Source organism: Esox lucius, chromosome 19, assembly GCF_011004845.1.
Source record: "Esox lucius isolate fEsoLuc1 chromosome 19, fEsoLuc1.pri, whole genome shotgun sequence".
In the NCBI taxonomy this organism is placed as follows: domain Eukaryota; kingdom Metazoa; phylum Chordata; class Actinopteri; order Esociformes; family Esocidae; genus Esox; species Esox lucius.
Genome location: NC_047587.1, coordinates 9,695,190 through 9,721,429, shown reverse-complemented (window position 1 = coordinate 9,721,429; position 26,240 = coordinate 9,695,190). Strand labels below are relative to the sequence as shown.

General features: G+C 44.1%; 1 protein-coding gene across 1 annotated transcript in view; it reads right to left on the bottom strand.

Annotated features, from left to right (window-relative positions):
- Nucleotides 1–425: 425 nt before the first annotated feature.
- poc1b (POC1 centriolar protein B) overlaps nt 426–26,240 on the bottom strand; it is a 44,010-nt gene continuing 18,195 nt past the window's right edge. The window contains exons 11-12 of the mRNA XM_010883603.5: nt 1,505–1,801; nt 426–1,167 (exon numbers count right to left, since the gene is read on the bottom strand). Coding sequence (XP_010881905.2) covers nt 961–1,167; nt 1,505–1,801 — 504 coding nt within the window. The 3' untranslated portion in view covers nt 426–960. The remainder of the gene's footprint in view (nt 1,168–1,504; nt 1,802–26,240) is intronic.

Genomic DNA, 26,240 nt, shown 5'->3' with positions numbered 1-26,240 from the left:
TGAGCAGATAATGAAGTGAGGCAATGGGGAGTATCTGAGCAGACAATGAGGTGAGGCAATGGGCAGTATCTGAGAAGACATTGAAGTGAGGCAATGGGCAGTATATGAACAGAAAATGAAGTGAGGCAATGGGCAGTATATGAGCAGACAATGAGGTGAGGCAATGGGTAGTATCTTTACCACCGTCAATAGTAACATCATCAATGAAGAGCAGTGAGCCAGTTCCAGTGATACATGTGAGCCAGTTTCAGTCATACATGCCAAAACAAAACACCCCCTCATTCTTATTTAGCAGATAAGTTGGTATGCCAATTCCTTTCCCCTCTCCAGGCTTGCAATCATTCTGATACACACGGAAACAGAATGCAATCTTGGATACTTGTGGGCTTTAAACGGTACAGTAACCTGCCCACCAATCACTGAAATGCCAGTTCAATTCAATTTATTTGTATAAATACAGTTCACAGTGTGAAAGAGAATGCATAAAAAGTAACCCAAACACTACACACAGAAGTGGGGCTACAAGCAAATATAATGAGACAATTTGGAAACAACATTATGCATAGATGATACTTATAAAAACTAGTACAAGTACACATAGCAAAACACACACACGCACACAAGATGGAGGAATAGTGCATAGTGCCCTGCCAAGGAGTGTTCACTTACACTATGAGCACACAATCACACAGAACTCACACTGAAGTAGAGCGATACTATAAAACAGCGCGCACACGCGCAGACACCCAGACAGTAACACAAGTCCATAGAGTCTTTAAAAGAGGAAGGATTTAGGGAGTCATCTGAGAACCACCCAGCCCTCTCAATCCTGATTAAGTCATTGACCCCTGAGAAAGACCACCAGGGTGGAGGTTAAGGACCCCCAGATTCCCCTGACCCTTCCCAAACACACACACACACACACACACACACACACTGATAGAAGATGGGGGACATGACTTAGACTGAGGCAAGGGAGGATCCACTCTCCCCCTCCTTCTCGTCCTCCCTCTCGCTCTCTCTGTCAGTCTCCTCCTCTTGCTCCCTCTCTCTATCTCGGTCCTCCTCCTGCCTTCGAACCTGCAGCAGAATGTGACTCTGGTTGAGCAGACATTCCTTCAGTTTGTCTTCCGTCAGGGTGAGACGTCCTTCCAACACTGACACAGTCTGGGGAACAAAAGCCACACATACAGTTTCAGTGTAAAAGCCTTATGTCTATATCATTCTGTCAAAGTCTTAAACTCGGTACAACACCTGCTTTCCTGATAGTCTCTAAGGAACACCAATCCTCGGGAAACATGGAAATGGAAACAGGGTTGCCAGATTGGTTTAGAGGGGGAAGAGGTTTCGGGTTGCCCGATTGGGTTTAGGCAGTGGTTTTCCAAGCCTCCCGGGGGAACCGAACCGACACCAGGTATCAGATGCATCCCAGAGCCAGCACACCTGAATCAACTTGTCAACTAATGAGACGTCTGGGTGTTCCCGGGAGAGGCTCGGGACTGACCTGAGTGAGGACGTCAAGCTGCTGGACGATGTTTTTCAGGGTGCTCGTGAAGCTCATGGGGAGGCCAGAGCACACCTCCTGCGGGTACGCCACCCCCTGCTCATCTTCCTCCTGCTCCCTCCTTCCTCCACCTTCCACCTGCCCAGACTGGGACCTCGCTGCCGAAGCCCGTCCTCCACTGTGGACGTCCTCACTGAGGTCGGCGCTGGTACTGGCAACCCACCGAGAAGGCAACCTATTTGCATGGCCGTTGGTTTCGCCCCGAACTGGCAACCCGTGTCTGGGTCCGTCCCGGACCTTGGAGAGGAAGTGGGGTGAAATTCATTAGTTTTTAATACACATAGCAGGACATACAACAGACGAAATATGGACAGGTGGTACACAGACGTTTTGACCTAGTTCGAACCGGGGGTGGTCTCTGACTGTTAGCATCTCACAGGCAATCATTAGGCTGCGATAACCTGGCCTTTGAAGATCTGTGGTAGACATTAATCCGACGAAGACCGGTTATTTGGGACCACAATCTAGAGGAAGTAGTTACAAGCTGCTGTTAACAAAGCATAAACACTGTCCCAGGGCCCGCAGTCAATCTTCAGCATGATCCGGATGGTTGTCTGGGGTTTAGCTGAGTGATTATTAGCGAGATGGACAGTCAAGGAACCGCATTAATTCAGGCCCAATGTTACTTTGACACAGTTTCCACTAGTTCTTTGGACACTGACACCCCCACCAGAAGCAGTAACTCAAGGTTTCAGATGTGTTATTACAATGCAATGAGGATGATGGAAAAGGGCATGGCGTGACATTGACCTTAACCCCCCAAAAGAGTAATGTTCTGAAAATCGGACCTATGCAGCATACCCTGCCACAGCTAGGCCACACAAACGCCTCTCAACACAGAAACCCTTGCACCTTTTTTATAATATTTCCCTGGGTCTTAAAAAATATGCTTAAAACACAAAATATATATTTTCTCATTAACACTTTGCTCATTAAATCGAATACAATTAAATCTGCATTCAAGTATCAAAACTTTGGATTTTTTTACATTGTAACATCAGCAAACGTCCATAATATCTGCAGGAATTTATCGGAATGATAGTGTTTCCCAATAGAGAAATAGTCAAGCAGAAAACCTTCTTTAGACAGTCAATGGAATACAATACTTATAAATGATTTACAGTAAAATAATACTCTGGACTAGTCAGGCTTTAGCCCTCTTCCATCCTGTAAAAGGCCTCTAATGTTTTTTCAGCAGATTACTCTAAAGGAGGAGAGGTAGAGAGAAGAGACCTTGGGTAGTTATGGCCCGAGAGACTTGGGGAACATGATTCATTCTGTTGGCCAGTATCTCTCAGATCAGACAAAGCAGTCAATGAGTTAGATGAGAAAGAAATGGCTGAAGATTATTGTGTTTTATAGATTTCAATCAAAGGAATGTAATTAATATATAAGACTAGGTAGCATGCGTTTCTATTCAAACTGTTCTTTTGCGTAATCACAAAACCTGTCATTTTCGCATCTTTCCTAAATTAAAAAAGGGGGTGGACGTTCCATCATTAAGCTGAATTCAAGATTACATTTTAGACTGGTTGTACAATATAAGCGCATTTCCTGAAATGTTCCATTTTCTCTTAAGAGCTTTATACCATGGGCTAAGGAGGATAACATACAGTCATAAATGTGACCTAAAATTAGGCCAAATTATATAGAAAGAATGATTTGCAGTAGACATACCATAGCAAGTTGATCTGGTCTCAGATACCACTCTACAGTGAAGCATGGGTAACTTGGGGTAGAACATTCGAAAGGTACCAAACATTTTTAAATAAACATACAAACAAATAAAAATTCAAACTTCAGAGTGACAGAAAATGTGCTCATTGTCAGGGTAGTAACAATATCAACACTTTGCCCAAAACATTATACGACAACAAGTATCATTATAGCTAGTACAATTAGTACAATCTGTTCCAACCTGGAGATAACTTTTGTGTTATGTGCTACACAAAACCCAGTCCCTGATACCCCTCTACTCATTACAACACACCGAATTCAAATTGACACGGTTTACTGCATAACAGAATAGACTATTGGAAAATATACACATTGTCATATCCAAATGCCCGCCTGGAATTTGGCAGGAATAAAACCCTAATTCCTAGCAATAAAAAACACTTTAAAACATAGCTGTAGTTGTCAGATAACTTGACACTCCTGGTGGAAACCTCTGGTGATTGGTTTGAAAAGCATGCAAATCTGAGAGAGAGCGCGTCTTAGGTAAAGCGGTGCTGTTTAGGTCAGGGGCAGTGTGACAGGGACACATACCAATGGCCGGTGAGTTTGGGCACTCAATGCACTCCCGGATATAAATCTAGAATCACGCTCTGTCTGAACTGAATACTGGTACTGTAGAAAGCAGTTTTGGCCATTTGAGCATTTCAATGGCAGAGACACATCCTGGGAATGTTCAGTATCAGGGATGGAAACTTTTACAGGAAGTCCATATGGATGTCAGCTGTGCTTGAAGGCCAGAGTTGGGAACCAACGCCCACAAAACTCGCCATGGTACACTGTTCCAACGCACTATTTTCAGGTCAGTAGTACACAGACCGAGATCCAGACGATATGTTCTCCAGTCCTCCAACTCACAGAGATGGTGGACGTAGATAAAACAATGTGCTAGCAAGCTTCCTGCCCAGGCAGACAAAAGGGGACAGGGAGAGGAGAAACTGAAAGGGAAGGAGAGGTCCAGGAGGCCAGGTAGAGGAGAAACTGACAGGGAAGAAGAGGTCCAGGAGGCCAGGGAGAGGAGAAACTGACAGGGAAGAAGAGGTCCAGGAGGCCAGGGAGAGGAGAACCTGACAGGGATGAATAGGTCCAGGGGGCCAGGGAGAGGAGAAACTGACAGGGACGAATAGGTCCAGGGGGCCACACATTCCAGGGTTAATGCACGGAGGAATCAATTCCGGCCATGCTTCCTGTGCACTGTCCTAACATCAAAGAGCGAAGCGGGGTGGGGGGGTGGGGGGGCTGGTCCGTGCTGGAGAGGTGAACAAAGCTGTCAGTGTGTGGATGCAGAGTCAGACTGGGCTCATACTCTCCCATCTTATCTCCCTCCTCTCTTTTCCTCTCTTTCGCTTTAGTCCCTCTGGGTCACATCTGTGTCACATCTGTTCTGCTCATTTACTCTCAGCCAACCCAGACCTAACTTCTTCCATCCATCCATCCATACATCTCCTTTCTCTCTGTTCTCTTCTTCCCTTCACGTGGACAAAGTTGGAAAGTAATCAGACATTAAGTGGTGGGATACTTAAGGCTGGTCCATGTGTTTATCACTGTACCACACACACCTTAGCCAATTCACGTGTAATGGCGAGACATTGCCACGGCAACCAAGGCCATCAGGGGTGGGAGGCATTCTGCCAACTCAGCTGTCTGCACATTAGGTTGGTGGAGATTTAATGACACCGCAGAAGCATTTCCACATACAACACAACTAAACAATATGTCTAATACCAGTGTCTGATCTCACTTTGTTACTGTACCAGTGTCTGATCACACTTTGTTACTGTACCAGTGTCTGATCACACTTTGTTACTGTACCAGTGTCTGATCCCACTTTGTTACTGTACCAGTGTCTGATCTCACTTTGTTACTGTACCAGTGTCTGATCTCACTTTGTTACTGTACCAGTGTCTGATCTCACTTTGTTACTGTACCAATGTCTGATCTCACTTTGTTACTGTACCAGTGTCTGATCTCACTTTGTTACTGTACCAGTGTCTGATCTCACTTTGTTACTGTGGCCACTGTTATTACTACTAAAGCGAATGGCTGCACTAATATTAGATAAAATGCTCATATACAGAGTCCATTCTGAGAAACTGATTTCCATGTATCCCAATATTAGGTTATTACATTCATTTTGTATTAATTGGCTGCAATCTTTGCTACTGGCATCAACTTCAGGCTATATATGGTCATGCTACTGTAGTGGGCATCTAGAGTCTGTGGCGTACCCGATGAATGCCAACAACCAGATCCACACCCCTGCGTTCACAAGCCACTAGCCATGCTCTTCTGGACAAATTCCCATATGTATGAGTTACTCCAGCAGAATGGCCTGAGAAGAGAAACAACGGGCCAATCAAAGGAAATTCTATATGGTTTCCCGCCTATTGCCTGGGTTATACAGGGCATAACGTATTACAGGGTTGTTGTTTTTAAGTGACATTACGAAAGGATTTCTCACTTCCTCTAGTGGATTTGGATGGCTAATATGGAAAGTTACCAACATAGTTAAAATGTGTTTTGGATGTGGGTGTTTTTGGTATAAATGAACGAACTCAGGCTGTGAAATTATTAAAACATGCATTATTTTGTGAAGTTAGAATGGACTAAATACCTTTTTAATTTTAAATACGCTCAAATTGGACCTAGAAAAGTTTTTCAAATTAGGTGTTGCCTTATCCAGCAATGGAGTCACAAGAGAAACAGGATTTAAAAACAAAATTTTTGTGTCTAGCGCTTCAAGGCACATTTTGTCAAATCACTAGAAGCCATCTCTGAGACAATCACAAAGCGAAGGAGAAATCGCTAGTAGAAGTCAACAACAGCAAGAAGAAGAGGGTATTTCTTCAGTGTGTGCAAAAGGGATACATAAGACACCACAGCTAAGAACTACTGTTCAAAAGTTTGGGGTCACTTAAAACTTCCTTGTTTTCCATGAAAACATACATGAAATGAGTTTGAATAGAAAACAGAAAAATGTATAGGAAATATAGTCATTGACAAGGTTAGAAACACAATTTTTTAATTAAAATAATAATTTTGTCCTTCTCTATCGTCAAAGAATCCTCCATTTGCAGCAATTACAGCCTTGCAGACCTTTAGCATACTAGTTGTCAATTTTTTGAGGTAATCTGAAGAGGTAATCTGGATCTTCACCCCATGCTTCCTGAAGCACTTCCCACAAATGGGATGGGCTTGATGGGCATACAATACAGTCAATCTGCTCCCACAACAGCTCAATAGGGTTGATATCCAGTGACTGTGCTGGCCACTCCATTATAGACAGAATACCAGCTGACTTTTCCCCTAAATAGTTCTTGCATAGTTTGGAGCTCTGCTTTGGGTCATTGTCCTGGGGTAGGCTGCAACTGGCTAAATCAAGCGCTGTCCACAGTGTATGGCATGGCGTTTAATAATTGCCAATCTTCATCTTTTCTTTTTATTGGCCAGTCTGAGATATGTCTTTTTCTTTGCAACTCTGCCTAGAAGGCCAGCATCATGGAGATGCCTTTTCACTGTTGACGTTGAGACTGGTGTTTTGTTGGTACTATTTAATGAAGTCAGTTGAGGACCTGTGAAGCATCTGTTTCTCAAACTAGACACTCTAATGTATTTGTCCTCTTACTCAGTTGTGCACCGGGGCCTCCCACTCCTCTTTCGATTCTGGTTAGAGCCAGTTTGCACTGTTCTGTGAAGGGAGCAGTAAACATCGAATTAGTTCTTCCGTTTCTTGGCAATTTCTCAGATGAAAAAGCCTTTATTTCTCAGAAAAAGAGTAGACTGACAATTTTCAGAAGAAAGCGTTTTTTATCTGGCCATTTCGAGCCTATAATCGATTGCTGATGTTCCAGACACTCAACTAGTCTAAAGAAGGCCAGTTTTATTGATTCTTAAATCAGCACAACAGATTTCAGCTGTGCAAACATAATTGGAAAAGGGTGTTGTAATTATCAATTAGCCTTTTAAAATGATAACCTTGTATTAGCAAACACAACATGCCATTGGAACACAGGGGTGATGGCTGCTGGTAATGGGCCTCTGTACGACTATGTCGTATACACAGCTCAGGAAAAAATCAAGAGACCACTGCACTGTTTTCTATCCTTTCCAAAAAAGTTGAGACGGAAAGTTTTGAGTGAGGAACAAAGAGTTCCTTTTTGACTTTTTTGGAAAGGAAAGAAAAAGGTGCAGTGGTCTCTTACTTTTTTTCTGGAGACTTACATTTTTCTAATGGTAGATATTTTCAGGCATTTTATGCTTTAATGGACCAAAAGCTAGTAAAAGATAGAAGAGAGACAATTTTTCTGAAAGAGCAGTTGTACTCACACTCCGACCCAAACAGTCTATGCCTATCTACTGGCAAAAATCCACAGCACCCCTGAACAAATTGAACAGATTTCTATTTAGATTTATATATCTGAGAAGTAGAGGAATATATGAAGTACTCATACTGTTTGTCTATCTTGTGGGGAAAGTGGGTTAAATGGCTGCGGACTGGGCAGTACTGCTTAAAAATGTGTTGCTATGGTTACTGTGGTTGCAATATTTTGAGTTTGGTAAGAGATATTTTTACAACTTTTTTAGATTTAAATAACTGAGAAGTAGTGGAATATATGAAAAACTTGTACTTCTCTATCTTGCTGGGAAAGTGGGTTAAACCGCAGCGGTTTGGGAAATATTGCAAAATAAAGGCATTTCTATAGTTACTTTGGTTGTAGAATCTCGAGTTTGGTAAGAGATATTTTTATGTTTATTTTAATAGGTGAGAAGTATCGGTACATTTAGGTAAATGCATGTTTGTGTACCTGTTTCAGAAAAACTTTCCAATGGAGCGGTTTTTGAAATGTAGGGGAAAATCCTGTTGCTATGGCACCATATTCCCTATACTATTCAGTACAATTCTGTATGTCCATATCCAAATGTATCACCATAAACCATATCACCATAAACCGTGTCCATATCCATATTTATCACCATAAAAGTGCAAAGCCTTTATCAAGGTCATGAACAGGGTTTTGGTCAGGGGAAGGGGATGGTCACTGCTTGATTCTGTGGTGAGCATGCCATTTTTTTGTGGATCTTAAGAAAAGCTTTTAGATGTAACAACTAGACCGTTTTTGCATGCTGGCAGTGGCCGACAGATTTTGCTGTTTAATGTCATGGTACATGACAGAGTCAGTGACGCTATTCATTGTAAAAAGGTTCCCAGGGCCTTTGAAAGCAGAACAGCCCCACAACATCACATATCCTCCATCCACACATTGGGGATTGGATTTTGCATTAGCAACCCTCTTTCAAAGCCCAACACAATTCTGGTGTTTGTGGGTGAAAAACTCCTGTGTCTTTCCTCTTACAAGAACCCCTGGCATGCTCACTGGGGTGGCCCAGTCACAAAGCTTCATATCTTGTTGAAGTTTTCCTGGATCGGGAAAGTAAAAGAATCTACTCTGATGTTGTCAGCTGTATGGACAGACTGCCTACAGGCATTACTAATTTTTCCTCATACTTGTTACTAAAAGTTGTGGCTAACACCAAGTTTCTATTAATACATGATTCTTAAAAGCCAATCAATGTTCCTTATTCTTGCATAGGTGTAAATACCTCTCAAAACATCCTTGTCATTGTGTGTGGGGCAAAAATACTGTCCTGTTTCAGCTGAAGATGATTTCAACGTAATTATTGCTCTTGTAAGTATTTTCCGCCATGTTGTTTTTTATTTTATCGTGACCTAATTTATAGATGTCAGCAAACTTTTGACTAACTTTGTTGGTGTAATTTTTTACTAAGAATGTTGCCCCAGGACAAAGACCCCAAACATACTGCTAAAGCAGTCAAGGTGTCCTTCAGGGAGAAAAAGTAAAATGTTCTTGACTGGCCAAGTAAATCGCCCTTTCTGAATCCAATTGAGCATGCTTTTCAATAGCTGAAGATGACTGAATGCAAAAATGCCCCATAACAAACAAACTGAATATACAGTGGGGAGAACAAGTATTTGATACAATGCCAATTTTGCAGGTTTTCCTACTTACAAAGCATGTAGAGGTCTGTAATTTTTATCATAGGTACACTTCAACGGTGAGAGGCGGAATCTAAAACAAAAATCCAGATAATCACATTATATCACATTTAAATAATACATTTGCACTTTATTGCATGACATGAGTATTTCATCACCTGTTTGTTTTTCTTTAAGAAGCCCCATTACCTGTATTAACTGCACCTGTTTGAACTCGTTACCTGTATAAAAGACACCTGTCCACACACTCAATCAAACAGACTCCAACCTCTCCACAATGGCCAAGACCAGAGAGCTGTGTAAGGACATCAGGAATAAAATTTTAGACATGCACAAGGTAGGGATGGGCTACAGGACAATAGGCAAGCAGCTTGGTGAGAAGGCAACAACTGTTGGCGCAATTATTAGAAAATGGAAGAAGTTCAAGATGATGGTCAGTCTCCCTCGGTCTGGGGCTCCATGCAAGATCTCACCTCTTGGGGCATCAATGATCATGAGGAAGGTGAGGGATCAGCCCAGAACTACACGGCAGGACCTGGTCAATGACCTGAAGAGAGCTGGGACTACAGTCTCAAAGAAAACCATTAGTAACACACTGTGCCGTCATGGATTAAAATCCTGCAGCGCATGCAAGGTCCCCTGCTCAAGCCAGCACATGTCCAGGACTGTCTGAAGTTTGCCAATGACCATCTGGATGATCCAGAGGAGGAATGGGAGAAGGTCATGTGGTCTGATGAGACAAAAATAGAGCTTTTTGGTCTAAACTCCTCTCGCCGTGTTTGGAGGAAGAAGAAGGATGAGTACAACCCCAAGAACACCATCCCAACCGTGAAGCATGGAGGTGGAAACACAAATCTTTGGGGATGCTTTTCTGCAATGGGGACAGGACGAGGGGAGGATGGATGGGGCTATGTATCGCGAGATCTTGGCCAACAATCTACTTTTCTCAATAAGAGCATTGAAGATGGGTCGTGGCTGGGTCTTCCAGCATGACAACGTCCCGAAACACACAGCCAGGGCAACTAAGGAGTGGCTCCATAAGATGCATCTCAAGGTCCTGGAGTGGCCTAGCCAGTCTCCAGACCTGAACCCAATAGAAAATCTTTGGAGGGAGCTGAAAGTTGGTATTGCCCAGCGACAGCCCCAAAACCTGAAGGATCTGGTGAAGGTCTGTATGGAGGAGTGGGCCAAAATCCCTGCTGCAGTGTGTGCAAACCTGGTCAAGAACTACAGGAAAAGTATGATCTCTGTAATTGCAAACAAAGGTTTCTGTACCAAATATTAAGTTCTGCTTTTCTGATGTATCAAATACTCATGTCATGCAATAAAATGCAAATCAATTACTTACAAATCATACAAATAGATTTTCTGGATTTTTTTAGTGGGAAAATCCACTTGGTTCTACATGCTTTTTAAGTGGGAAAACCTGCAAAATTGGCAGTGTATCAAATACTTGTTCTCCCCACTGTAGCTACAGCACGGGTTTGGCAGAGCATCACAATGGAAGAAACCCAGTATCTGGTGATGGTTATTGATCACAGACTTTAGGCAGTCATCAAATGCGACGGATTTGCTACCACATAATCAATACAACAATGTTTGTATGATGTTTATTTGTCTAACTACTAAATTGGCCCTTAAAATGGGGGGGATTACAATGAATGTAATTCCTATCTAGTTCACAGTTTATGGATGTAAATGCCCTCATTTAATCTCAGTCTGCACTTCAGTGTTTTTGTTATTTTTCTATTTCAAATTCGTTGTGCTTGAGTACAGAGCACAAAAAAGCAATCTTGTCACTGTCCAAATTCTGATGAACTTCACTATACATACGGCCAGTGTGTTATTTGATTTGACTCGTCAAATTCATAGCATTTTTGACGTATTGAATAGTGTTATTTGACGTGTTGGTTTTCACATGCAAAGACCAAAACCGTGTTCCTTGCTGGTTAGCTACATCCCTGTCCCATTTTGTTTTATATACATTTTGAGTGGCTTGCACTCAGCGACTTGCTTCGTCGACTTTAGCTGACTAGCTAATAGGTTTGACCACTTTAGCTTAGATCAGATTTAGGCGCTGGGCTTTGGGTGTTGGTCTATCACCAAGCTAAGTTTGCCCTATACCTTTACATTTGCAATGCAAATTTAATAGAAAAGTGTATTTTATATTATTTACATGTTATTGAAATGTTGTCAATGTGAATAGGTCCTAACTGTGACGAACTACCACGAACCACCTCACTGTGGATCCCCATAAGACTGAGTTGCTGAAAGTAGCGTGTGCGTGCATGTGCGTGCGTGTGCGTGCGTGCGTGTGCGTGCGTGTGCGTGCGTGTGCGTGCGTGTGCGTGCGAGCATGTACGCGTGTTCAACTGTTTATAAAACAGCCACCGGGTGGGCGTCATAAGAGCTAATGCCGCCTTTGATTTCAATAAGGATTTCCTTGTACTCTGAGGTTGACTAATGGCTTTACATCAGCGCTACAAGGCATCCGGTGACAAGGAGATGTTATCTTCCCCATCAGTAAATGGGTTGGGAGAGGCGCTCCGATGTACTCCTCTGTGCTCTGTTTGCCTTTATGTTTATAGGGGGACGTCATGAAAAGAAACGTGGGGCGAGCAAACCCACAAATTACATTTTTTTCACCTATATCTGATTTGTGATAATGTTCTTTACATGTTTTGTCTTACATTATTTATTTTGTACTGTGTACTGTTAGTCTTGCACTTGAATATCCTAGGCCAGGTGGTCCGCAAATATCCTAGGCCAGGTGGTCTCCTGGAGGTAGACATATCATTATCCAAGTCTACCATAAAGAGAAGAATTCATGAGAGCAAGTACAGAAGGTTCAACACAAGGTGCAAACCATTTATAAGCCTCAAGAATAGAAAGACCAGATTAGAATTTGCCGAAAAGCATCTGGAAAAAGCCGGCCCAGTTCTGGAACTGCATTCTTTGGACAGATGGGACTAAGATCAACCTGTACCATAATGATGGGAAGAACTGTATAAAGAAGGCTAGGGAGAGGCTCGTAATCCAAAGCATTCCACATCATCTGTAAAACACGGTGGAGGCAGTGTGATGGCATGTGCATGCATGGCTTCCAGTGGCAATGGGTCACTAGTGTTTATTGATCATCTGACAGAAGACAGAATCAGCTGAATGAATTCTGAAGTGTATAGGGGTATATCTTGTCTGTTCAGATTCAGCCAAATTCGTCTAAGTTGATTGGACGGCGCTTCACTTTACAGATGGAACAAAACATACTGCGAAAGCAACTCAGGTGTTTTTTTTAAGGCACCAAAGTGGAATAATCCCCTATGGTCGAGTCAGTCACATGATCTCAACCCAATCGATCATGCATTTCACTTGCTGAAGACAAATTTGTAAAGTGTAAAGTTCAAATCTATTTTCTTAACTAGCCAACAAACTATGCAAGAATGAGGAACTCTGATTGGCTTATAAGAATCATGTATTAATACAAACTTGGTGTTAGCCACAATTTTTTTAAACAAGTATGAGGAAAAATGTGTATTGCCTGTAAGGCAATCCATACAGCTGACAACATTAGAGTAGATTTTTTTTTACTGAAAACGCAACAAGATATGAAGCTTTGTGACTGGGCCACCCCAGTGAGCATGCCAGGGGTTCTTGTAAGAGGAAAGACACAGGAGTTTTTCACCCACAAACACCAGAATTGTGTTGGGCTTTGAAAGAGGGTTGCTAATGCAAAATCCAATCCCCAATGTGTGGATGGAGGATATGTGATGTTGTGGGGCTGTTCTGCTTTCAAAGGCCCTGGGAACCTTTTTACAATGAATAGCGTCACTGACTCTGTCATGTACCATGACATTAAACAGCAAAATCTGTCGGCCACTGCCAGCATGCAAAAACGGTCTAGTTGTTACATCTAAAAGCTTTTCTTAAGATCCACAAAAAAAATGGCATGCTCACCACAGAATCAAGCAGTGACCATCCCCTTCCCCTGACCAAAACCCTGTTCATGACCTTGATAAAGGCTTTGCACTTTTATGGTGATAAATATGGATATGGACACGGTTTATGGTGATACATTTGGATATGGACATACAGAATTGTGGTGATAAATATAGATATGGACATACAGAATTGTGGTGATAAATATAGATATGGACATACAGAATTGTGGTGATAAATATAGATATGGACATACAGAATCGTTGGAATCACAATAAATATCGATTCACTAAATAGTATAGGGAATATGGTGCCATTTTGATGTACAGCGTAGGTTCTGAATAACTGGTTTGCTGCTGTGATAAAAAAAAATATAGTGACCTGGTAAAGTAGGCCATTTCCTGTGTTGGGCAAGCCACAGCTTTCCACCATCACCTTTTTAGAGGAAGTTAGTCAGGAGACAAATGCGTCTCAGAGAGCTGTATTTCCTGTTGGGCTTGGTTTTAAAAGACTAGGCAGTAGACAGTTAAATCGTTTGTTTTCAAAGCAGTACCTGCACCCTCCACCCTTGGTAGGTAGCATTCCCACCCTTGGTAATTTTGCATTACCAAAAAATAAATACAAAAAATATCAAAGGATATTTGGGGGTGCTAGGCTTATTCTGGGAGGTGGTTTTGCCTGTCTTGCCTATAGCCACCAATGCTGGAGTGTGAGCTCTGCAAACGTTGAACAGCTGTGTGGCATATCCACCAAACACTGCCCCTCATGATAACTGTGGAAATATCAATAGGACAAGGTGACATTTATCAATTATATTTTAACAATGGGTCAAGTAATGTCATAAGGAATCTATGGGATAGTCAAGTAATTTGTTAGAAAATCTACGGGCCAGTCAATTAATGTGTAAAGAAATCTACGGGCCAGTCAATTAATGTGTAAACAAATCTATAGGCCAGTCAATTAATGTGTAAACAAATCTATAGGCCAGTCAATTAATGTGTAAACAAATCTATAGGCCAGTCAATTAATGTGTAAACAAATCTATGGGCCAGTCAATTAATGTGTAAACAAATCTATAGGCCAGTCAATTAATGTGTAAACAAATCTATGGGCCAGTCAATTAATATGTAAACAAATCTATGGGCCAGTCAATTAATGTGTAAACAAATCTATGCGCCAGCATCATGCTAAGAAATCTAAAGCTCTGGGCCAGTGCAATGATGTTGACTGATTAAAGACAGATTCCTGCATAGGCTACTAAAAATATGAGCTGAGTGATGTACAGTTGTGTTCATAAGTTTGCATTCCCTGGCAGAAATTGTGAAATGTTGGCATTGATTTTGAAAATATGACTGATCATGCAAAGAAACAGTCTTTTGATGAAGGATAGTGATTATATGCCATTCTTTATCACGTAGTTGTTTGACTCCTGTTTAAATCATAATGATAACAGAAACCACCCAAATGGCCCTGATCAAAAGTTTACATACCTTTGAATGTTTGGCCTTGTTACAGACACACAAGGTGACACACACAGGTGAAAATGGCAATTAAAGGTACATTTCCCACACCTGTGGCTTTTTAAATTGCAATTAGTGTCTGTGTATAAATAGTAAATGAGTTTGTTAGCTCTCACGTGGATCCACTGAGCAGGCTAGATACTGAGCCATGGGGAGCAGAATAGAACTGTCAAAAGACCTGCGTAACAAGGTAATGGAACTTTATAAAGATGGAAAAAGATATAAAAGGATATCCAAAGCCTTGCAAATGCCAGTCAGTACCAAGCCAAGGTCAGGTAGCCCGAGAAAGATTTCAGCCAAAACTGCCAGAAGAATTATTTAGGATACAAAGAAAAACCCAAAGGTAACCCCAGGAGAAATACAGGCTGCTTTGGAAAAAGACGGTGTGGTTATTTCAAGGAGCACAATACGACGATTACTTGAACAAAAATGAGCTTTCTTCTGCACGAAAAATGCACATGTGACGCTCTTGGACTTTCCAGCATGACAATGACCCTAAGCACAAGGCCAAGTTGACCCTCCAGTGGTTAGAGCAGAAAAAGTTTCTGGAGTGGCCATCACAGTCTCCTGACCTTAATATAATCAAGCCACTATGGGGAGATTATGATTGTGCCATTCTCTTATGACCTACAGTTGAATGTGAATACCATAAGAAATAAGAGACACGTGTTTTGCCTGCTCACTCATGTTTTCTTTACATATGGTACTGTGCAATCTGAGCTTTAATAATTAAGTATTCACACAGTATTAAGACAGTATGAATATACGTTTCATTGGTAGTGAATGCGCCTAGATAATGAGAACAACAGAAACATCTGTGTTTAGATTATCTCTCTGTAGGTTGTGCTCTGAAAACCACAGGAATGTTTACATTGACCATCTGGGATGGGGGTAACAGTCCTGGAATCATGATCTTTGCTAGGTAGACACGCTCTTCAATGTACAGCTACAGAAAAAATTAAGAGACCACTGCACCCTTTTCTTGCCTTCCCAAAAAAGTCAAAAAAGGAAGGTTTTGAGTGAGGAACAGAAGCGTTCAATTTGCCGTGGTCTCTTAATCTTTTCCAGAGCTGTATATATTAGCTCGTAACCAGCATTACAGTGAGAACTTTTTGCACATTCATTAAAACAGGACAACTCTGCTGCATTATTCCAATAAATACAGAATGTATTTTCTCCCTTGATTTGTGCGGGTTCTCTATTATTTAACCACTATATGTAACCGCTAAAATCGATCAGTACATACATTACCAATTCTCCAAGGGTATGCAAATCTTTGAGCACGACTGTATGCTGTTGGGATTCATTTGTTATCATGTAACAGCATAATACGCCTCTGCCCTTTGTTGGATGCGGTACTGTTGGTACAGCGATATAACCTCGGGTTGGTTGGAGTGCAATAACAGTTAGCGCAACCAGGGTAGGATGTCGACTACTAGGCTATCGCTCGTCACTCACCGACATGAGAAGCAACCCCTACGTTAATTATTCCTGTAAGACCTTTAAGAGGTCATCCTATCGGACGAGTCTCGATGCGGACACGAGCGCTGCTGAATAACCGTGGCAACCGAGAGCTCTTCAGAGCCACCTGTTTGGGTGGAACTGCAATTGCTGTTTTTGTTCGTGTGTTATATTTAGCTGGCAGTGGTCAGACAGGCATTGTTCAAAGAATGGGATTGGTGCAACTATGACACGTAACACCTGATCCATAATAGTTACATGTTTGGGTTGAATGCAATCAAAAAAACTTCAATAAAATAATTTTTCAACACTGAGGTTGAAATAACACAAAGTGTTCAAATTCACGACAATGCACTTTTTGTGTTGGAGCTATTTAAAAAGCACTTTGGGCTAATTGTATTATCTCACAAGGCTGATTGGATTATAATAGACCAGGAGGGGGTTTGGCTTTAGTCCACCCTTTCAGCCAATCAAGTCTGCGTATTGAAGTCATAAAATAATAAAATAGAGGCTCACAGAAATAAATGACAACAAATACATTTGGGTGTTAAAAATGATACACTGATTAACCGATTAATGTTCGATAAGTCATTTTAAAACGCTGCATATAGCGGTCATCATTTCTGATACTGATATACTTAAAATGTCTGTTATGGTTCACCATATCGAAAACAGAGGTCAAGGTCGTGAAGGCAGTTTACTGAACATCATATTTAAAAATAGCATCTCTCAAAAGATTCCACACTGTTGTTTCAATTTCTTCTTTTAACCGTTTCAGCTGTTGACCAGAGGTCAGAGGGTCAAAGGTTAAAGAAACAGGCTTCTGGGCAGCCGTGGGTGGGTTGTGTTGTTGCTGAATGTCCGATAGCAGCAGAAGTTGAATAGCTGTGTCAGTGTGGCTGTGACCCGGGTCCGAAACGGCACACCTCTTGACAGGCCGTGGTTGTCAAGCGAGGAGGATGCGGGCCATGGTTGTCAAGCAAAGAGGATGCGGGCCATGGTTGTCAAGCGAAGAGAATGCGGTATGACCCGTCTGTCTGGATGGGACTCGTGTGGAATTGTTCTACAATAACACAGCCTCTTGAAGCATCCAAAAAATAGCATCCACACACACACACACACACACAGGGTTGTCTTTCTACAGCGCTTTAAGATGAGCTCCAACGGGGTAATAATGTGATGACTGAAAGGGAGGGAATGACTCATACGACGTGTCAGTGGCTGCTGTGCTGTCTTTATCACACCGTGAGATGCACTTCCCAGCCAACGACATCCACATCAGGATCACATACGACCAAATAACCTATATACACACACACACGTTTCTGCTTCGTTTTGGGAGGAGGAGGAAACAAATTACTAAGAAGAGCACAGAGAAATATGAGAAGCCAAATGAGTAGAAGAAGAAGGGGGATGAGAGAAATAGCCCAGAACACAGCCAGACCCAGCGTGTGTGGAGGGGAGGAGTAGCCCAGAACACAGCCAGACCCAGTGTGTGTGGAGGGGAGGAGTAGCCCAGAACACAGCCAGACCCAGCGTGTGTGGAGGGGAGGACTAGCCCAGAACACAGCCAGACCCAGCGTGTGTGGAGGGGAGGACTAGCCCAGAACACAGCCAGACCCAGTGTGTGTGGAGGGGAGGACTAGCCCAGAACACAGCCAGACCCAGCGTGTGTGGAGGGGAGGAGTAGCCCAGAACACAGCCAGACCCAGTGTGTGGGCTGCAGTGTCCAGACAGCTCTGGGTCCAGGTCAGATGTGTAGGTCTGTAGAAAGTAGCGTGGCTGTGGCAAATACGTGACTGAGTGTCAGTGTGTCAGACCCAGACGAGGGCTGGGTTGTCGTCGGAGGGCGGGCAGCGGGCAGGGCTGTCATGCATCAGAGCAGGAAGCCATTAGAATGGCACTACCAGGCGGATGAGAACGAGGGGCAGGAAATTAAATTCAGCTGCTGCCGGCCAACCTTTCCTCCCCGCGGCCTCAACCCCTCGTCCAGAGGATGATGTCACAGCACTCCCTCACCGGGTACTTTATTATTCCAACCTTCCTTCGGGTCTCTGTGTGTGTGTTGTGTGTGTGTGTGTGTGTGTGTGTGTGTGTGTGTGTGGAGGAGAGACGAGGGTAAGGACAATTTATATCAAGCCAAGCCAAGAAGACTAAAATATCGCTATGTTCGGCCGCTTCTATGGGAATTAAAATGTGCAACATGTTGGAACAGCGTTTGTTGAAACTCACCCCTGGGAATCTTGTGGTCCCACATAGGGACATTTTTCCCAAAAAGTGAAAACACTATTCTAATGCACACCACGCAGGCCAGCGACAGGGAAACTACTGCTATTGCTTCCTCACAAACACAGTTTTTATCTACTGGAACAACTCAACTACAATAAAGATAATTGCTCCAAATAAGTTTCAAACTACTGTATATTGCGGTTTTGTTCTTTATATATAGCAGCTATACAAGCTCAACTCTATGAATTTGTTAGAAGTCATCATTGAATCATTCACATAGTGATCCAATGCATGAGTCACTAGATTTTCCCACTCTTAAACGGGGACGAGATTCAAGAATGATGATCTATCGAAGCTCCAATGACTAATATAAATTGCTGGATACCCCATGGGATGGGGAGAAGTGGGATGAGTTGGTTCTGGTGCTGTTGAAACGGAATCTGATCGCTTGCATGTTAGGAACACCAATCAGCCATTACATTATGACCACTGACAGGTGAAGTGAATAACACTGATAATCTAGGATATATTAGGCAGCAAGTGAACGTTCTGTCCTCAAAGTTGATGTGTTAGAAGCAGGAAAAATGGGCAAGCGTAAGGATCTGAGCGACTTGAAGAGGGCCTAATTATGATGGCTAGACGACTGGGTCAGAGCATCTCCAAAACTACAGCCCTCATGGCGTGTTCCTGGTCTGCAGTGGTCAGTACCTATCAAAAGTGGTCCAAGGAAGGTAATGCGGTGAACCGGCGACAGGGTCATGGGCGACCAAGGCTCACTGATGCACGTGGGGAGCAATAGGCTGGGCTGTGTGGTCCGATCCAACAGATGTGCTACTGTAGCTCAAATTGTTAAAAAGGTAAATGCTGGTACTGATAGAAAGGTGTCAGAACACACAGTGCATCTCAGTTTGTTGCGTATGGGGCTGCATAGACACAGACCAGTGAGGGTGCCCTTTCCACGACCGAAAGCGCCTACAATGGGCATGTGATCATCAGAACTGGACCACAGAGCAATGGAAGAAGGTGGCCTGGTCTGATGAATCATGTTTCCTTTTACATCACGTGGATGGCCGGGTGCGTGTGTGTCGCTTACCTGGAGAACACATGGCACCAAGATGCACTGCGGGAAGGAGGCAAGCCGGCGGAGGCAGTGTGATGCTTTGGGCAATGTTCTGCTGGGAAACTATGGGTCCTGCCATTCATGTGTATGTTACTTTGATACGTACCACCTACCAGAGTATTTATGTAGACCATGTGCACCCTTTCATGGCAACGGTATTCCTTGATGGCATTGGCCTCTTTCAGCAGGATAATGCGCCCTGCCACAAAACAAAAATGGTTCAGAAATGGTATCAGGAACACAACAACAAGTTCAAGGTGTTGACTTGACCTCCAAATTCTCCAGATCTCAATCCGACTGAGCATCTGTGGGATGTGCTGGACAAACAAGTCCGATCTATGGAGGCCCCACCTCGCAACTTACAGGATTTAGCAGCAGGATCGGCTGCTAACGTCTCTGTGCCAGACACCACAGCACACCTTCTGAGGTCTAGTGGAGTCCATGCCCCGATTTGGTCAAGGCTGTTTTGGCAGCAAAGGGGGAACCTACACAATATTTGGCAGGTGATCATAATGTTATGGCTGATCGGTGTATAAATCTGCTTATGAGGTAAGGAATGAAGGTGGAATTTAACAGCAAGGCAGCCAATGGGCAAGCTAGCCAACGAGTTAGCTAGCCAATGAGCAAGCTAGCCAATGAGTAAGTTAGCCAATGTTGTTAGCTTGTATTAGGTACTCAGAATCAAGGAGCTCCTAAGTAAAATTATCATGTTGATCTAGCAAGGCTTCCTACAACCCTAAAGATATGCAGATACACTGTAGCTACTCATAAGGATGTCATAACATGCGCAACTACTTGTCAGACTGAATAATAAACAGGCAACAGATATAGACACCCGAAAACTGAACTCAGTCCAAGTTTGCAGAATGGCGTAACATCCCAATTCTAATCAGCTTTCGGGCAAGCAACTGCCATCACAACACTGGGGTTAAAATGCTGACTAATTTGAGCATTTCTGATCGTGTTGGAATAGCCAGTATAAATGACTTGTCAAACACCTCCCTCGTTCCTCCCTGTTCCTTGACCTGTTTCTTGGCCAGCGGTCAATCATTTTCACTAATAACACCACAGGCAATCCCGTGTCACAGTTTAGCAGGCTGAAGAGATTTGGCCCCTGAGAACCTCAGAAGGCGTCTGGACCAGCTGCATCACTTTTTGGTGTGGTTACTGGACACAGGGCACTACAGAGGGCGGTGTGACTTTATCATCTTGGCCGAGCTCCATACCATCCACAACCTCTACACCAGGCATTGTCATAGGAATTTCCTGACACAGTCAGACACATGACCTAAAGCCACACACTGTAAGATTACCCAAGTACAGCTTCTACCCCCAAGCCATAAGACTAAACATAATTTGGCAAATATCAAATTATGACAAACTGATTATTTAATGGCTACCCACATGATAAGCAAAGCTCTCTTATAGCACCAATCCTTTAGTACTGACTTCACACACTCACCAGATTTTAGTCTGGACACAGCGGACTACGGCTGCTTTTTACGTGTCATCTTTCATTATTCAACTTGCAGCTAGAGGTAAAACCTTCCCAAATAACAACCACCAGTCCAAATAAACAAATAGTATAGGTATTATTAATAAGCTATTTTCAGTACAATATAACACAGTAGTGTTAACTAAAACCAGCTATGAAGAGTACAAAATTATAATGGAGCAAAAGGCTTGGGTTGCGCAAAAACCATACTTTCTTTGTTGATGTCATTATAACTTTAATTCATCGGTACTTCGGTGCCAAACCTGCCCCCGCCATTTCAGCTGACAGAATACATCCTTTAGAATACAGGCCAAACCCGTCAGCCTCTGTTGGATTCGGGCAAAATTGAGCAATCTGTGAGGCAGCCTTGATGCGGAAAAGCACCCTAAAAATTTGAACAATGGTCACTGTACCTAAAGTAAGACCAGCTTTTGAAAGTATTTAAAATAATGTGTCCAATAGCAAATGTTTCTTTTTTTTTGTACAGAAATCTGAGAACAGAAAAACAAAGCAAATGTGGCACAGTATGAAAATAAGCAGTGAAAAGTATGAAAAATCTTTTTGGTTAGTATGTTGAAGCACGAAAAAAAGCTCCCCTCCTCAAGAAACCAACATTTCACCCCACCGACGTCAAAAATTACAAACAGATCTCCCTACGGTCTCTCCTTTTCAGAACACTTAACAGCAGTGTCTCCAATGAACTCTCCAGTCTCTTTAATTCTGCTCAAGCAGAATTCAACAGAAGAGAGACGCTTGCAGAACGAGAGTATGGTACATTTCAGTTCACTTTACAGAAGCATGCACACGGGACAGCTTCTAATTGCAACGGAAGATAAATAGCCATGTTGGCAATCAACCCAATGCCACGGATTTGCACGCATTTCATGTAATTAGGCAACAAAACTGTATTACAGCCGACATTTTCTAATATTACAAATCCAAAACTTCATCATAATGCCCATTTAGACAAGATGACGATGCAGCAGCTCTGACTAACATTTCTGTGAGAAGTCTGGCCAAGGAAGCAGAAACTCCTACTCCCACCCTTAAAGGCCTGAGCCCACCAGGGTGTGTCCCAAAGCACTACGCACACTGCCTCACATCGCAACGCACCCAGGAGTCAGTTCACCGAAGCAGTCTCAAGAAACACAGTTTGGCTGTCGAACTCAGTTTGCAGGAGCCGGTAACAAGCCACCAGCCAAGGAATGTCCTGCCAGCCACCCAGAGGCTCCACCAGCCCGTCAGTCAAGTGCCTTAGCCAGCTGCACCTCCAGCTGGTCCCACCTAACCCCCCTGTCATACCAAATTCAGCCACGCACTCCCCGTCTGGGGGAAGGAGAGAAAGAGAGGGGGGGAGAAAAAGAGATTTGAGAGGTTAGAGGGAAATGAAGAGAGAGAGAATATAGAAAACAGAGAAGACAAAAGAAAAACAGAGAGAGAAAGACAGAGGGAGAAAGCGATATAAGGCTGTCATTATGAGAGGTTAAGGGCTGCTGAAGCAGAAACGCCATGTCCTGGCAACACCCACATTCCACTCAGCAATCACCTAGCTCATTGACATCCTGCTAGTTCCTAAACTAGGTTGTGCAACTGTCAGATGTCGTCCCCCCCCCCCCTCGAACAGATACGGATACAGGTGCACAATGTACCAGCAACTACACACACAGACACACACACACACACACTTCTATTTTTAGATGACATCTTCAGGTAGGATGAACTACATTTTCACCACAAGTCACCGTTCTTTATCCATTCACCTTTGTTTAACACTCTACCCACCGCCCACACCTGATCCCCTTGGGTTGCAAAATGTCCTGTGTGCTTCCGTCTTTCCCTCTGTACACAAGCCTTGTTCTTTTCTATGCTTGGCATGAGACTCGGATGCTGTCGGTAATGGGCTGAGACTCATTTTCTTTTTCTGGTTCATTTCTGCGTATTTGACCCCCCCCCTTCCTTAGCTCTTCCACATATTGTGCTGCTGTCAGCACATCTCTTCACTCTTCTCCCACTTTCGTTCTTCTTCCTCTCTCATCGGATTTGTCTCTTTCCATCCCCTACAAGCCTTTCACAGGTCGCCTGGGGGATCCAGGACAAACCGGACTAAATGTCACTGAGGTAGCGGGATTACGGAAGCTAGCCATGGACTCCGCGTTGCTCTCATGGGATGAAGCTGAGGGTTTGAGTGTCCCATGTGCGACACAGCTGAAGGGCCCCTTGTGTCCCACAGAAACCAAGGACGCAACAAAACCACCCGCTTTTCATCACACAGAGAAAACTGCGGACGAAAGACAAAAGAGTTCCAGGGAAACGCCATGGATCTGATCTAACCCATCACACATGAAGCCCAGGTTCATTACCAGGTATCCCACAGCCTCATGGGGCTGGCCTAAGGCCACCCTGTGGAGAGGTCAGGCTAATCGTCCTCATATTACTGCTGAAGGTTTTCCAGATCCTTCCCCACCCAAGGCAGAAGCGGTGGGCCGTGTGTCATGCAGTCCGCTGGCAGTTAGAAGTGAACGCGCGTCATTGTGGATTTTCATTAGATTAGCCCATTTTAAAGCCCCTTACGGAGGTTTACCCACATTATTCAAATTTCAACAGACATTCTAATCCGTGCGCACGCTCACGCACATTTACTGGAAACAGAGACATGAGACCCAAGCTTTTGCAACAAGCTAGGTTCATTGAACTGTCAGTTCAGTCGGGCCGCACATTGCAGAAAGGAGGTACGGCGCTCAACTGGATTAACATGAACTGGCACCATCACCGCAGTGGCCAAACCACACCACAAACCCCAGTTCAACCGGTCAGCCAGATCCACACACTCGCCGGTCATGAACCCAGATCAACAGGTGGTGTGTCGGGTGGAAATTTGGCACGAGCCTCAGCACAGGTTGTTTGGAGGAAGCGCCACTGAGGTGATTGTCAGGTGGATCTTCGGGGAGTGAGAGGTCATGTCGGGCCTTCGCAAATACTTTATTCTGGTGTGTGTGTGTGTGTGTGTGGTTGTGTGAGAGAGACAGTGTGAGAGTGTGTGTTAGTGACAAAATATTCTATGATTAATGCTTATTCACTTCAAAAGTCCAAATTAAAGATGCACACTTTATCTTTTGCAAACAACAAACCATCCCCTAGAACTCCCATTTTTACAGGCCATTGTTTTGGGCTGATTATTAAAAATAAATTGCTGCCTTTAACCTGCTATGATTTAGAGCCTATGTAACTGGAAACTAGAAAAAATAGAGTTGTTGTGTTTAGGTATGAGACATATTTTGTCATATTTTCCAGGTATTCCAGTATGGACATTTTTGAGACCCAAATTAGTTTAAGCATCTTTTGCAAGCCCTGGTTAAGTGTGCGTAAGTAGATTGAGATGTAAACCCTTTAAAATTCTCAATCTTTCTTAATGAAGAACCTGTCTGCATATAACACTGTGGTTTAACAGGTGTTGCCACTAACAAAGGAAACTACAGTTCTTCTTCACTGTAACCAAAGCTGATTAATCCAAACAGGCCCAATGCCCGAACGGCCCATTTCTCAATACACACATTCTCATCGTGTTCCCCCGAGCTGAGCAGTGAATCGAGAGTAAAACCTGCCATCTTCCCACTCTGGAGGGAAGAGGAACTGATCACAGGGGTGTTACTCAGCAATGCATTTGTATACCCATCATTGGGTTTCAATGCACTTTGTCAGGACGGCAACCCTCTCCTCACATGCCCAGTGTGTGGCGGCTACTTGTGTGATCCGGTGGCGTCGGTGGAAGAGACACAGGAAAACACAAAGCAGGCCGGCGCAGAAACCCCGGTTCATTCTGCCAAACTGGAGGCTGACCATCAACACCAGCACTGAAACTGTTGCTATCAAATATGAAGGCTTCTGAAAAGGTGTGAACAGACCCCCCCCCACCCTCCCACACACATACACACACAGGCTGGGATTACAGAGACCCTCGTAAATAACTGGGGGAGTCAACGGCCCACTGGCACAAAACAGGAAGACGGGGGACCTCATTGGAATGCCGAGGCATCCCGGGAATGTGGCGCAAACGTCAGAAAGAATGTTGGACTAATGAGCATATATAGTATGTAACACACACACACAGACAGTGAGGGGCGTAAGGGGAAACATCCTTCTCTTTCCAACAGGTTCTTTAAGCCCACAGATCCAGATGGATTAGTCTTCCGTCTTATAGACCTGTGTCAAGGAGAAGCACCCAGTCTGACATGAAACATTATCCAGACCATATGACTTTCTCAGCTTCGTCTCAAGTGAACTGAAGGTTTGGATGTTTGATTTGGGGAGCTGTAATGATTTATCCCGGGGCTGCCTCCTGACCGATTGTCCTCACGCACAATTACCGAAATAACGGCAAAAAAGCATCAGGAAAGCCACAGAGCGCCTTACTGGGGGGACCAGGAAAGCCACAGAGCGCCTTACTGGGGGGACCAGGAAAGCCACAGAGCGCCTTACTGGGGGGACCAGGAAAGCCACAGAGCGCCTTACTGGGGGGACCAGGAAAGCCACAGAGCGCCTTACTGGGGGGACCAGAAAAGCCACAGAGCGCCTTACTGGGGGGGAACCAAGAAAGCCACAGAGCGCCTTACTGGGGGGGAACCAAGAAAGCCACAGAGCGCCTTACTGGGGGGACCAGGAAAGCCACAGAGCGCCTTACTGGGGGGACCAGGAAAGCCACAGAGCGCCTTACTGGGGGGACCAGGAAAGCCACAGAGCGCCTTACTGGGGGGACCAGGAAAGCCACAGAGCGCCTTACTGGGGGGACCAGGAAAGCCACAGAGCGCCTTACTGGGGGGGACCAGGAAAGCCACAGAGCGCCTTACTGGGGTGACCAGGAAAGCCACAGAGCGCCTTACTGGGGTGACCAGGAAAGCCACAGAGCGCCTTACTGGGGGGGAACCAAGAAAGCCACAGAGCGCCTTACTGGGGGGGAACCAGGAAAGCCACAGAGCGCCTTACTGGGGGGACCAGGAAAGCCACAGAGCGCCTTACTGGGGGGACCAGGAAAGCCACAGAGCGCCTTACTGGGGGGACCAGGAAAGCCACAGAGCGCCTTACTGGGGGGACCAGGAAAGCCACAGAGCGCCTTACTGGGGGGACCAGGAAAGCCACAGAGCGCCTTACTGGGGGGACCAGGAAAGCCA